At 36.6% G+C, this 15050-nt stretch overlaps 1 protein-coding gene across 1 annotated transcript in view; it reads left to right on the top strand.

Annotated features, from left to right (window-relative positions):
- bmp1b (bone morphogenetic protein 1b) overlaps nt 1-14429 on the top strand; it is a 54846-nt gene extending 40417 nt beyond the window's left edge. Inside the window, exons 14-20 of the mRNA XM_079805445.1 lie at nt 6333-6496; nt 10474-10654; nt 11009-11134; nt 12095-12222; nt 12340-12553; nt 12632-12882; nt 12974-14429. Of these exons, the coding sequence (XP_079661571.1) occupies nt 6333-6496; nt 10474-10654; nt 11009-11134; nt 12095-12222; nt 12340-12553; nt 12632-12882; nt 12974-13108 (1199 nt within the window). The 3' untranslated portion in view covers nt 13109-14429. The remainder of the gene's footprint in view (nt 1-6332; nt 6497-10473; nt 10655-11008; nt 11135-12094; nt 12223-12339; nt 12554-12631; nt 12883-12973) is intronic.
- The last annotated feature ends 621 nt before the right edge of the window (nt 14430-15050 follow it).

The following is a 15050-nucleotide window of genomic DNA, read 5'->3' as shown; positions in this document are numbered from 1 at the left end:
ATTGGCTGTTTATTAGTTCTTCTAAAGGCACATCTTAATGCCCAATTCTCCATGTCCGTATTCTATGTCTCTTAATCATACCCAGAAATATAGTAGGCAGCGTTTTAAAGTCACTGAGGTCCCAAAAGTTAGTTTTGGGGGTATGCTCCCCCGAGAAAATTTTGATTCCTCTGATCTACATATGTGCATTTTAAGATGTTCTGAAGGCCAAAAAATTAGATAACAATAGCTTTAAAACCAGTAAATGATTTGTCTCTCCTCATCTTCACATCTCTCTTTGTTTTTATCTTGCCCTGTCTCTTCCACCTCCTAAAGCTGAACTTTGACTGATATAGTCTTTCCATTTTCGTCTATGTCAGTGAAGAAAGTAAGCATATGGTCAACTGATATTTATGTTTTATGAATCATTTTCGTAGTAAATATATTCATTTACTGAAGGCTACCAGGAAAGCCAGGTAACTAGTTTAGTTTATTCAATTAACTCACAATATGCACACATTCATAACTAAATTCATAACTAAAGCTGAGCTTTTTTAATTTACTGAAGGCTACAAATGGAATTATATTAGTTTACAACATGTACACATTCATCATTAATCTTATAATCCTATTTTCAATTCAAAATGACGAAATTAGACAAATGTTTATTAGTTTGCCTGATTATTTTTGTAATTTAACATTTCTGTCCTAAAGCAGCTGTCAAATATTAAATGTTTAGTTTAGCTGCTTAAATTTCTCGCACTTGACTGCTAACTGAAGCAAAAATGCTCAAATTTGTGAACATAAAGCCCGCGTACTCGGATTTGATTGGTTTTCTCAAATATTTTGATATTGACGAGCGGTGATGGACCAATGAGTCTCAGATGAACGCACACACCTTGTCCTCTGCTTCTGACGTGTGCTCTGCTCGGTGCCACTGAGGATGGAAGAACGTGCTGATTAACGCAGACTAAAATACGGGACGAAGCCGAAGCCTCCCGCTGGTTTCATATGTTTAAAACGATCACAAATTAATGTACAGATTACGGAGTTAATCACACATTTTTAGGGGGGCTGGGAAGAAGTTTAGGGGTGAAGCCCCCCTAAAAAGCCAGCAGCCATATCACCCTGTAGCCCAAGACTGGTTTCCCACTGAAGCTAAGCAGGGCTGAGCCTGGTTAGTACCTGGATGGGAGACCAAACTGGGAAAACTAGGTAGCTGCTGGTAGAGGTGTTAGTGAGGCCAGCAGGGGGTGCTCACCCTGTGGTCTGTGTGGGTCCTAACGCCCCTGTATAATGATGGGGACACTATACTGTAACAAGCACCGTCCTTCGGATGAGACGTTAAACCGAGGTCCTGACTAAAAATCCCAGGATGTCCTTCGATAAAGAGTAGGGGTGTAACCCCGGCATTCTGGCCAAAATTTGCCCATTGGCCCCTGTCTATCATGGCCTCCTAATCATCCCCATATATATATATACGATTGGTATCATCCCTCAGTGTCCTCTCCACCATTCAGCTGGTGTGTGGTGGGCGTACTGGTGCAATATGGCTGCCGTCGCATCATCCAGGTAGATGCTGCACATTGGTGGTGGTTGAGGAGATTCCCCTCTTCTATGTAAAAGCGCTTTGAGTGAGTGCCTAGAAAAGCGCTATATAAATGTAATAAATTATTATTATTATTATTATTAAAAAGGGCCTAGTGACGCCCATGTTTACGGCAGAAAAAAACATCTACAGCCTTGTACAAATTGTGGTTTTGGTCTATACAGCTAATTTTGCCCTTCATGACAACTGTGAGTGGGGTGGATTTTTTTAACTCATCCGTTTAAAGTATATTAAGCCTTTAAAGGTCTGCATAATTAAGGCCGTGGCTTCTTGAGTGACAGGTGGAATGCCACTATGGTCGAGCTAGGTGGGCGCCTCTTTGCCCATTGTCAGTTATCCTGGAGTGTCGCACTTCCAAGGTGGCAACGGCCAGGTTTTAGCCTTCAAAACTGGTCTTCGGAAACCTATGGGTGATGTCCAGGACACTACGTCCATTTTTTTTTTTGTTTACAGTTTTTTGGTTTGCGTGCTCAAAAATGTCTTAATAGTGCACAATGAAAAATGGCACTAAATGGGAGCCAAGGAGTCCGGATATGTGACCAGGTGACAGTGAGAATGTGCTGGTTTTACCTCTTGTTCTCAGGCCTTTGTAAATTGAACGGACTGCGAAATCAAGCCTGAAGTGGTTCTCTTTTAACAAATAGCCATAACTGATCAGGAAAATTAGTAATTATGAGATGTGGTAATTATGTTCCAGGTAAAAAGGGACTTTTTAATTCACTGCTCTCCAATCAGGCTTTGAGTTTTTTCTTTTTTTTTTTTGAGTGGTACTCTACTTTTCATCATATCAGTTTGTCAGATTTTAATTGCAGTCATTGTTAATGTAATTGTACTGGAAAAATAGAACTTGTCCAACTGAAGTGGGGTGACCTGAGTGACGTGAGACATGAATAGGAGAAGTCATGTGGCTTGTTGTACAGAGATGTGCTGTTACCTTTTCAAGCGAACAGACTTATTCTTGCCGGACTATGAAACAGAAAAAAAAATCCCATTGATTTACATTACAGGAGGGAAATATGTGAAGAAAACAGATATTTAACAACCATATAACAATAACCTGGCAACCACCCGCAACACCCTCGTATAGTGGAAGTGACTTTTGCATGGACAGCACCATTGACATTATCTTTAAAAATCTAAATATAATTAAGACAATTTCAGACAATTTGCTCTATTAAAGGAATAATCTTGGATGGCAGTAGTTCTCTGATAGTATAGTTAATATTCATGTTTTTAATTAACCTAGTGAAAAATAAATCTACCAAAATGTTTTTGAAATACATTTATTTTATGCAAAGTACTACATTTACATATGTATTAACTTAATATAAATACCCTGCAATTGTACTTTTGGTATACTAAATTCAAATTGATATACTTAAAGTCTGCTAAATTGGAGCAACTAATTTGGTAAATAATGCACTTTAGTTATCCAGAAGTAGTGCTGAGGTCCAACTAAAGATTATATATTTGTGACCCTGGACCACAAAACCAGTCATAAGGGTACATTTTTTGAAATTGAGATTTATACATCATCTGAATTGAGAAGTTTTCCAAATAAAGTCCTTAGCAATGCATATTACTAATAATACATTTTTGATATATATGGTAGAAAATGTAATTATGAGATTTGGTAATTATGTTCCAGGTAAAAAGAGACTTTTTAATTCACTGCTCTCCAATCAGGCTTTGAGTTTTTTTTTTTTTTTTTTTTTGGAGTGGTAATCTACTTTTCATCATATCAGTTTGTCAGATTTTAATTGCAGTCATTGTTAATGTAATTGTACTGGAAAAATAGAACTTGTCCAACTGAAGTGGGGTGACCTGAGTGACGTGAGACATGAATAGGAGAGGTCATGTGGCTTGTTGTACTGAGATGGCTGTAATTTTGCTGTTACCTTTCCAAGCGAACAGACTTATTCTTGCCGGACTATGAAACAGAAAAAAAAATCCCATTGATTTACATTACAGGAGGGAAATATCTGAAGAAAACAGATATTTTATAGAGAATAAACACCTTAGCAACCTTATAACAATAACCTGGCAACCACCCGCAACACCTTCGTATAGTGGAAGTGACTTTTGCATGGACAGCACCATTGACATTATCTTTAAAAATCTAAATATAATTAAGTACACAAAATTACTCAATCAATTTCAGACAATTTGCTTTATTAAAGGAAATCATCTTGGATGGCAGTAGTTCTCTGATAGTATAGTTAATATTCATGTTTTGAATTAACCTAGTGAAAAATAAATCTACCAAAATGTTTTTGAAATACATTTATTTTATGCAATATCTTCATGGAACATGATCTTTACCTAATGATTTTTGGCATAAAAGAAAAGTCAATAATTTTGACCCATACAATGTATTGTTTAGACTGGGTAAACCCAGCCCAATCTGCCGGCGATCTGATTTTGCCCTGCAGCTCAGGCTGGAAACCTGTACATATTTCTATCCTGCTTCTGTTACAAAATTGCGGGAACCAATCACAAACTGGCTTATCCACCTGGCGCGCTATTGGCGAGTTTAACACGATGACGGATAGAGAAGCAATGGATCGTTGGTATGATTGGTTGAAGGACTATCCAATTTCGTACAGAGTCATTTGAACTATGCTCGTTGATCACTGAAAATACAGAGCAGACTCCCCAGACCAATGTTCAATCTTAAAAGATTGAGCTTGGTCTGGTGATAGCTTTTGCCACAAACATACCCGTGTGCGACTTATGACTACTTTTGTGGTCCAGGGTCACATTTGATTGTGCTAAAATGGACCTATTGCAAGTATACTTTAGATACACTTTAAAAATCTTGCATTTAAAGACTAATATTATATAGTGATGATCATACTATCCTTACTCATAGTGATATTAAAACACATTTTAGGCTTAATATTAAGAAATAGAAGTACTCCAAATCAAGTTGAATTATAATGTTTATATCAGTAAGTATAAAGTGATATGTCAGTAAATATGTTAATGGATTTGTAGTATACTTAGTATGAAATACATTTTGGTATAGGTTTTTTTCACTAGGGCTTAGCGTTTACTTTTACTTATTTTTATAGTTTTTTACTCTTTTAAAGATGTGTCTAGACATTTTTATGTGATTTAAGTGCATCAAGTTAAATTAAATGAAAATGAGATCTGTTGCCTTGGCAACTATCTGAAATAAAATTTTATTTTAGTTAACTTTATTTCAAGTACAACTAAAATGTTTTGGTTTGAGTTTTAGTTGAAGTCCCCCTGTAGTCAATAATTTTATCCCTTAACACTTTTTTTCACCCAATTTTTGATCACCAAAATTACATATTTAAAAAAAATGTGTCATGCCTTAAAATAGCTTGAATGTTAACTCTACACCCATGCCTCATTCAGTATACGCTGTTCTATGAATATGCAAATTAGCCCCGCCTCCACTCACCAGCTCATAGATCCACTCGTTGACGATCACAGGTTGACATCATTGATTACAAGGTAGTTTGTGACGTCAGAAACACCAGCAATTTTAAACCACGTTTGATTCACTGCAGTTTTAAGGAGAAAATACTGAGCAATTAGCACTTCTGCTCAATTTTCATATTCCTTCAGTACTCCGTCTGGGATTGCGGTATATTCTCTGGTTTTCTCTGGTCAAATTTTAACCGGTCCAATCAGCGAACAGAGGGAGTGGCTGAGAACGATGACGTTGATGTCGTGCGCTAGTTTGAGATGACATGCGTCACGACCAAACGTTAGCGATTGGTTATGGCAGATTCAGAGTGGCTCTGGGCAGATCCAATAGTTTTAAACTTCAACAGAGTACCCTCCAAGTTAGCACTTGTCAATGGAGAGTGGCCAGACTCTCTGTACAAATGAAAGGTACGAGAGTCTGGTAGGACAAGGCTACTTAGCAATGGTGTTGACTTATGAATTTGCTCATAGTTTGTCTTAAAGCATATTGAAAACACCACAGAGACATTAAAAACAACATTAAAAACTTGATTTTCACCACAGGGGGACTAATTATAATAACCCTGGTATGCAGTTATGTTTATTATACTGAAAATGATAGGATGCATGTTGTGTTTTATTCTATATGATGCACAAGCCTCGTCCAAAATGGAATTTGTCTCAATTGGAATGTCTCAATTTTTTCAAATCATATTAGGAGGACTAATGATTTTGCACAAAGTACTTCAGTAGCTTTCTCATAAAAGAAAAACAGCAAGGACACACAGCAATTAGAGAAAGAGATCTCTCAGTCTCCTCTCTCAGTTAGCAGCTCTTTCACAAGAATGGTTTTCATTGTAAAGATAACAGGAAAGGCTCTTCAATAATTCTAGGAATATGGACTAATAAAAGGCGTATGTTTGACGCTGCTCATGCATTATACCAAGCAGCAAACTTTCAACTCTTTATTCATGTTTAAGAATGGGAAGCAATGTTTGATTACATGGACTATTTGCATCTAAAAGCTGTAATGTGTTTTCATACAATTGGTTTATTGATGCTTGCTTTCAGTTTTCTTAAGATCTTTGACCAGCTTTGATGTTTCTTGCAGTGGCAAAGATGAATAATTGAGTTGTTGAAAGCAGGATAATTTCTTCTGAAAGCCTTCAAAGGCATGCTTGTTTGGCTAGTCAGAATATTCGTGTTTAACATGTTTAGGGTCGTGTGTATCCCTTTGCATGTTGGCTTGCGTCAAAGTCTAAATCAAACAAGCCAACATAATAATGACTTCTCTATCTGATCCCAGCAGCAGCCTGTGGAGGATTCATCTCCAAACTCAACGGCTCCTTCACTAGTCCAGGATGGCCGCAGGAATACCCGCCCAACAAGAACTGCGTGTGGCAGCTCATTGCACCCGTGCAGTACCGCATCACGCTGCTTTTCGACACTTTCGAGATTGAGGGGAACGATGTAAGTTGACTATGCTGGAAATTATGTGACTTGTACCATGGTTTCCAAGAGCAAATCATCATTTGACCACAATGACAATGAAATAAGCTGTACGTTAATATAACTAGTGGTTAAAAAAACTGCATGTATTTTGCAGAAGAACATTGTTTTAGATGTGCTTCAGCTGAATATTTAGTTGTGCTTCAGTTGAATATGGTTACCCTACTGCTCATAAACCATTCATTACTAGTAGTGCTGTCAATCAATTAAAAAAATAACTAATGAATCACACATTTTTTTTCTCTGATTAATTGCGATTAATAACATCAGAGTTTTTAAATATTTTTATATTGTTATAATTTCACAATTATAAACTCTCCAAATAATGTAGAAACAACTTAAAGGTCCCATGGCGTGGATTGTTTTTATTATTTTATAATGTTTCCTGAGGTGTACTTATAATGTTAGGATGATTTTTACATCATAAAATGTCATAATTTAGAAATAAAAAGCATTTTTCTATACTTATATTAGCTAGCCCTCTGGCTTGAATGCTGTGTTTGAAGGGGCGTGTTTGCTGTGAGACTTCAGTGAAAACGCCCACTGTTGTGATTGGCTGACATCTTTGCAGTTGAAATGAGTATTAGATCTTGTGGCGGAGGGGGCGTGGTTTAGCGAGATCTGCACGCACTGCCAGAGAGAGAGAGAGACAGACTCATAAACCAGACAGAGAGCTCCGCAGAAAGATTGCTTGAGAAAAGTTTTTCTTTTTAACATGTGGAACCACTCTAGAAAACTTTTACTACGTTTTTTTACCATTACAGCTGTCGAGCATTATTTTTATATCTTTTCCCATCACATGAAAAGCTGCAGTGCTGAGCATTGAGTACAGTCTGTTGATCGCGTGAAATTTTCATGCCATGGGACCTTTAAAGACAGTATTTTTTTAATATTTGTTATAAGGCATATTTGTATGACTGAAGGCCAGTATTGCTACTGATGTCTCTATGAATGTTTTCCTTAAAAAATGTGTATTCTTTTCGACGGAAGAAAGAAAGACATGAACATCTTGGATGAGTAAAATATCAGGAAATTTTCATTTTGAAGTGAACTTAAAACAATCTTCACATAAACCCATTATAATAAATGTCATATTTACCTGTGACCTTCATATAACCAATATACAGAAATGTAATAAAGTTATCAAACCGTCTGCTCTGCTTCAGCTGAATATTTAGTTGTGCTTCAGTTGAATATGGTTATCCTACTGCTCATAAACCATTCATTGCTAGTAGTGCTGTCAATCAATTTAAAAAAACGAATTAATCGCACAACTTTTTCTGTTATTAATTGCGATTTAGTGAGTTTTTAATATTTTTATATTGTTATAATTTCACAGTTTCACAGTTTTATATTGGTATAATTTCACAGTTACTCTCCAAAGTAATGTAGAAACAACTTAGAGACTCGCGTAACCGTCATGTTTGTAGTTTAACACTTTTTATCCGCGTTTGTAGTTCTAATCGAATCCTCGTCCATCTTGCAATGGGTTGTGGGCAATATCAGCCGTTAGAGTGTGCATCCATAGATATCCATAATAAAGGCTAGATGTCTTACGGCGGAGTCTCTACCGTCATCACTGGCGGCCATCTTGTCACAGGCAGGGCTCTGTGGCTCCTGATGATCTGCATGAACACAAATACTCTTATCTCACTGAAATCTTGACGGATTTACAAATGGTTTGGTTTCTTATAAACGTTATTAACGTGGCTATAATTATGGATGCTTGAACAAATTATGAATCATTTTTCATAAGTATGCAGTGTCATAACTACATCTCTGACGTTTATAACAAACCAAACAGTTTGAAAATTGGTAGAAAATTGAGCAAGTTATGGTTATTTAAAAAGTGCAAGCACACATGAAAACAATGTTACGAGTGAGCGAGCTGCCTGTGACAAGATGGCCGCCAGGTGCAGACGTCGACCTCCATTGGCCAGCAGCGCGGACGAGACATCTAGCCTTTATTATAAATATCTATGTGCGCATCGATCTGCACTTCGAATTATGACCGGAAATAGTAGACCATCCGGGAATCTTTGGAATACTCTTTTCAACATACTACGATTTGGGACATACTAATTCTTTTTTCGAATACTATTTAATACGGATAGTATGCGAATTGGGATGCAGTGTATATACGCCAGCACATTACGGTATTGTTGTTCGTTACCACGGCAACCACTTGTGTGTCAGGGTTTGAAAGTGCGTCTCATGTATGAAAATTATCTTCTGTACACATGACCGGTGGCAATAATATCGCAAGATCAGCGAGTCGAATCAGCGGTTTGAATCGCCAAATTTCAGCAGTTTGGCGGTTTGACACGCGATCCGAATCATGATTCGGCTCATTGATTCATAACGCTTCGAAGCTTCATGATGCCTTGTTTTGAAATCGTCATCACTATGTAAGTCGTTATTTACGTTTTTTTTGCGCACAAAAACTATTCTCGCCGATTTATAAAGTTATTTTAGAACCACTGTAGTGAGATGGACTTTGTAACGACGTCTTTAGTACCTTTTAAGGGTCTTGAGAGTGAACCGTGCCATTGTGCCAATGGAGACCTTTCAGAGCCATCAGATTTCAACTAAAATATCTTCATTTCTGTTCCGAAGATGAACGGAGGTCTTACGGGTGTCGAACGACATGAGGCTAAGTAATTAATGACATAATTTTCATTTTTGGGTGAACTAACCCTTTAACCGTATTTTCTTCATTACAATGTTAAAGCAAGTGTCAAGTAAGTTTCATTCATAATGTTTCTACTTCATGTAACATGACAGTTCATACTGGAGTGAAGCCGTTCTCATCATGTGATTGGGGAAAACATTTCTTAGGGCGTGGTGAACTCCTGCCAGGGGCGTGGTAGTGAGCCGTCATACGTCACGATGACCTACAACGGCCAATAGAAAAATTCAACTGCAGTAGCCACCATTCAACCTTAAGAGGGCAGCACTTAGATGGTTTTACACCATATATTATAGAATTAAAACACTTTATACCGAAATGTCAAAACATTTACTCGAATCAATGAACAGCATTAATAAAGCCCCAGTCTTGCAAATCATTAACTAAAAAAAGTTGGTTTAGGGTTTAGTTACCCTTTAATGTTCATCATAGAACAACGGGAACAGAATTTTTTTTTAGCTTTTAATGATTAATTTATATTTCATTTATCATTTATGCAGTTAAGAAAGGTGTTGATATCTTTATTCAATTTATGTGTAGACTATGTCTAACAGGGAAGGCCATGGGTAAATATAACATTTATTATAATGGGTTTATGTAAAGATTGTTTTAAGTTCAGTTAAATTAAAAGTTGTTATTTTTTAAAGCCTAATAAATGTTGAAATTTGTAGCTTTCAGTTATACTGTAATGTAACGTCATCATTAATGTTTCATAGAGACATCAGTGATACTGGCCTTCATTCATAAAAAGATGCCATTACAACAAATATTTAAAATATGCTGTCTTTAAATTGTTTCTTCATTAATTTGGAGAGTAACTGAAATTATTACAATATCAAAATATTAAAAATGTTTTTAAAATTGCGATTAATCCTTATTAATTACAGAAAAATGTATCCTGATTAATTAGTAAAAATTTTTTATCGATTCACAGCACTAGTCAAAACATTTACTATAAAATATTGTAAGCAATAATATAAACAGAGAAAGTAACAGTAGCTCCTAAAACAATTTTAACAGGCATAATTAGGCATGGAAATAACTGAAATGTCTATTTGCTAATCCAACTAATTTGATTCATATTCTTTGGGTTTCTCTGCCCAATTTATAAATTTAAAATTTAAAAAATGCAACCGGTATCGGTACTAGGTATCGGCAAGTACTAAAAATAAAAGTATAGGGATCAGACTCATTGTGGAAAAAGTGGTATCGGTGCATTCCTAATTGGTTTTTGTCTGTCTGTTTACAGGTTTGTAAATATGATTATGTTGAGGTACACAGTGGTTTGTCCACTGACGCAAAGCTTCATGGGAAGTTCTGTGGCACAGAGAAACCAGAGGCGATCACGTCCCAGCTCAACAGTATGCGTGTTGAGTTCAAATCAGACAACACTGTGTCCAAGAGAGGCTTCAAAGCTCAGTTCTTTTCTGGTGAGCATGAGGATTGATGATTTGCATTTGTCTTCTGCAACGTTAATCAGCTAATGAATAATGACTGTCTTGACTTTCTTTTCTGACAGTTTTTGACTCTTTTAAAGAAACATTCTTAGTTCAGTACAAAATCCTTCAGAAAGTAATGTCAAGCTGTCCTTCACTGTGTAAATGCATACATTTACAGTAATGTACTTACAATGAAAGTCTGTGATGAAGTACAAAACTGTCAGGTTTCCTTTAATAGCCTTCATGAATGTCCTAGAATCTTCTTTCGCTGTTATTTATATAATTGGGCGTATTGTGTCAATCAATAGACTATAGAATAATGCAGTTCCTCTTTTTCTCTGGCAGACATGGATGAGTGTTCTAGGGAGAATGGAGGTTGCCAGCATGAGTGTGTTAACACATTTGGGAGCTACAGCTGTCAGTGTCGCAGCGGCTTTGTGTTGCACACCAATAATCACGACTGCAAAGAAGGTTCGGCTTTATGTCACGTTACCAATCATTCTTGTATTAGAACATTTTAGTGATCTGCGAAATTAACTGAAGACATTAATTTGGCATAAATAGGACACAATTAAGTACTTCAGAGCTGTATTCTTTTTGAACTCATTCAGATGCAGAGATTAATGTTTGAAGCGCCGTTTCGTTATTGCTTCAAGGCTGCCCAGAGTACACAAAAAAAAACACTTCCCTTTGCTTTTTTGTAAATGCTTAAAGCCTGAAGTTATGATGACCTCTTAATAAAATGTTTTTTTTTTTTTTTATCAAAAAGAAAATAATAATTACTGATATGAATATACTGTATATACATTTTCTTTTTGATATATCGATATATAAATATAAAAACATAAATATAATTTTTTTAAATACAAGTTTAAAAACATAATTTCTCGATTTCCAATTAAAATATATATACACATATAATTAATATCAGTAATATTTTTTTCTTTCGAATAATAAGTTCCCATGAAACATAATTTTAAATTTATATATACACCGATCAGGCATAACATTATGAGGTGAAGTGAATAACGCTGATTCATCACGGCACCTGTTAGTGGGTGGGATATATTAGGCAGCAAGTGAAGTTTTTTATTTTTTATTTATTTTATTTTTTTGACATGGGCCAAATACCCAATTTGGGAAACCTTTTCGTAATGTAATGTTTAATGCACTTCATTTTGTTGGTAAAAATGATCAGCAAGATGATCTATCCATTTCAAATCTATCTGATAAACAAGTTACAGCAAAAAGTAAAGTCAAAAGTATTCTAAAAGTAATCAGAGTACTTTGATTATATTACCAAAAATGTGTAATGTAACATATTTTGTTAATAACTACTATGAAAATAAGCTTATAGAAAATAGTTTCTATGCATCCATTCCCTAGTTTAGGATTCACAACAATCATCTATGCCCTGGTTTTGTCTTTTAGTGGGCTGTGATCAAGCCATTACCAGTGTGTCTGGGATCATCACAAGTCCAAACTGGCCTGATAAATACCCCAGCAAGAAAGCCTGCACATGGACCCTATCCACCACCCCAGGCCACCGCATTAAACTTGTACTTGCATCATTCGGCCTGACAAAATGAGTGGTTAAAGATACAGTTTACACTAGTAAACCATTCGACCAGCTCTTTTTGTGTGGCGATTAATCCAAATTGTATTCTCTCCCATAGGCTTTTGAAGAGATTAACATGGAGGCTCATCAGGAGTGTATATACGACCACTTGGAGATATATGATGGCCAAAATGGCAGAGCGACCAGTTTTGGCCGCTTTTGTGGGAGCAAAAAGCCATCGCCGGTCTTTTCCAGTGGTAACACAATGTTCCTGCGGTTCTTCTCGGATAACTCGGTACAGAAAAGGGGTTTTAAAGCCTCTCATTCAGCAGGTATTTCTTTCTCTGAGTAATCCAGAGGTTCTCCGTGAACATTTGATTTTGGTAACCGATAATCGTCCTTGTTCTCAGAGTGTGGCGGTAGTCTGAAGGCGGAGATCAAGACCAAGGATCTGTATTCCCACGCTCAGTTTGGTGACAACAACTATCCCGGAGCTTCAGACTGCCAATGGGTGATCTCAGCGGAGAAGGGCTATGGGGTGGAGCTCATCTTCCACACCTTTGAGATCGAGGAGGAAGCTGACTGCGGCTACGATTACGTGGAGCTGTTTGATGGCGCTGATGTCAAAGCACCCAGGCTGGGACGCTACTGTGGGTCTGGGGTAAGCTGAAGATTTTTCATAAACCAGCATAAGCACAAACATCTATACATTTTGCAGGGCAAGAATTGATCAGTTTTCAAATCCTTTATAGCCGCCTGAGGAGATCTACTCAGCTGGTGATGCCATTGTCATCAAATTTCACTCGGACGACACCATCAACAAGAAAGGTTTCCATGTTCGGTACACAAGCACCAAGTTCCAGGACACCCTGCACACTAGTGAGTGAGTTCTTCATTGCAGAAGAGCTTGGAAAACATAGCATCCCGGGGCCTCTGATATACCTCCTGTGCACCTTTTATTATTGATGCCACCCGGGGACCCTTGTTTCCCTCCCCTCCAGACTGCAAAGAGGAAGTCCTAATGATGTCAAACCGTATGTAGGGATGTAGGGATTTTTGCCCTGTCGTACTTCAAAGGATCCATTAAAAACTCTAGGAAATGGGACATCAGACTGGCAGATATTATCAGTATGAAAGGCTTTGTTAACTGCAAGTCAAAGAGGAAGAATGGGATTCAAAATGTCCCTGATGCACTTTTGCCTCCCAGAGATCTCTTCCATTCCTTCGAAGGCTATAGCATCTAAAAGACTTTTAGATGATTCTTTTATTATAAAAAATTATTGTCACAAATTTAGGTTGGTGGTAATTGAGTTTGGAAATGTATAAAATATCATTCAATGATAATTACAAAGATTCTATTTTTTGTAAAAAAAGCAATTCTGGCACTATTCCTTACGTGAGAGTTGTATGTGATTATTCATACTGCTAAACTTAAATTATATTAGTAGAAATAGATCCGGTGCAACTGTACCCACTCACACTGTGCATGGAATAAAGTAACAAAGCAACAATGAAGAGGGATCCAGATCATCCAGCAACACTTGTGGTGAAGGGAATACCAACATGTTTTGGCTTGAGAGCCTTCCCTTAGACTTAAAGGCACAATATGTATGAATTTTGGATTAAAATATCCCAAAACCACTAGAACAATGTTATACATGTTGTTGAATTGTGTACTTACATTATCCCAAATGTTTCCAAGAATGTTTCAAAACAGACAAATAAGCAATTTTAACCTTGTCTGTGCGTCGCCTGTCAATGACATCATATCCGTTACCCTTTTCCGAGGGTTTTCGATCAATTTCCGTTTTATTTTGTAGAAACCATGGAAACACCAAAGATGCTTTAATATATTATGTGTTTTATTGGAAAGGTGAGCAACTGTTTGGATACATTCATCGCGTTTGTCTCTCATTGGCAATCGCTCCAGCCGCCAACGGCTTTTAGCCCCACCCTGCTTCATAATACAGTAATGGTAATAAATCTTTAATACATTAGCTCATCCATGAATGAGCTGATGTATTAAACTACCATGATTCCGTGAAATCAAGGCGTCATCAATCTACGCCTTTGTTTTGAATAAGCGACCTCTTGTGGCAAAAATTACATATTGTGCCTTTAAATTGTTTGGAAAATGAAATTGTCCATCTGAAGCAATGAATTGTGAGACAAAATGTTAATGTGACTAATAAACATAATTTGAAGATTAAGTTTTTTTGTTTATTGCTCTTTTGACTTTGTGTATAAAATTAGCTAGGATCATCAATGAGTAGTGTATGAGTGAAGAACAACCTTTATTAGAAACCATGATCTTTTGAAACTAGACTACAGCCTATGTGTAGTCTGCAGTGAGCCAAACTGACAAAAAAAAACATTATCTTTATGGTTTGTTAACCTTTTCTGGTCTCCCTAGCCTGGTCAGGCTGGTCTGTTGGCTAGTTTTATAGGGGGTTTTGGACACTTTTCAGCTGCTCAGGCCCATAGACAGTAAAAAAAAAAAAAAAAAGTCAAACCATTTCATGCTTCATATAGCATGGCCTCAAATGTATTTGTTGCTTTTATGGGACATTTAATACATAATAGAAAATAAATTAATGACCATTTTGTATTGTGAATAATTTTATTTTTATCATTTTATTCAGCAAACATCATTAAATGCTGGAAGATCCGTCCCTCGCAGTCGCACGTAAACAATTTCTATGTTTTTTTATTTGTGATGCGCATTTAATCATGTACATCGGTTCCACATAAATCAATTAAGCTAAACATAATTTGTTCACATAATTTCAACATAATGGAATGAAGTAATTTGTAAGTAACTGAATTGAG

Source organism: Gobio gobio, assembly GCF_949357685.1.
Source record: "Gobio gobio genome assembly, chromosome: 22".
Taxonomy (NCBI): Eukaryota; Metazoa; Chordata; class Actinopteri; order Cypriniformes; family Gobionidae; genus Gobio; species Gobio gobio.
The sequence above is the reverse complement of the archived record's forward strand: the minus strand, read 5'-3'. Positions and strand labels throughout refer to the sequence as shown.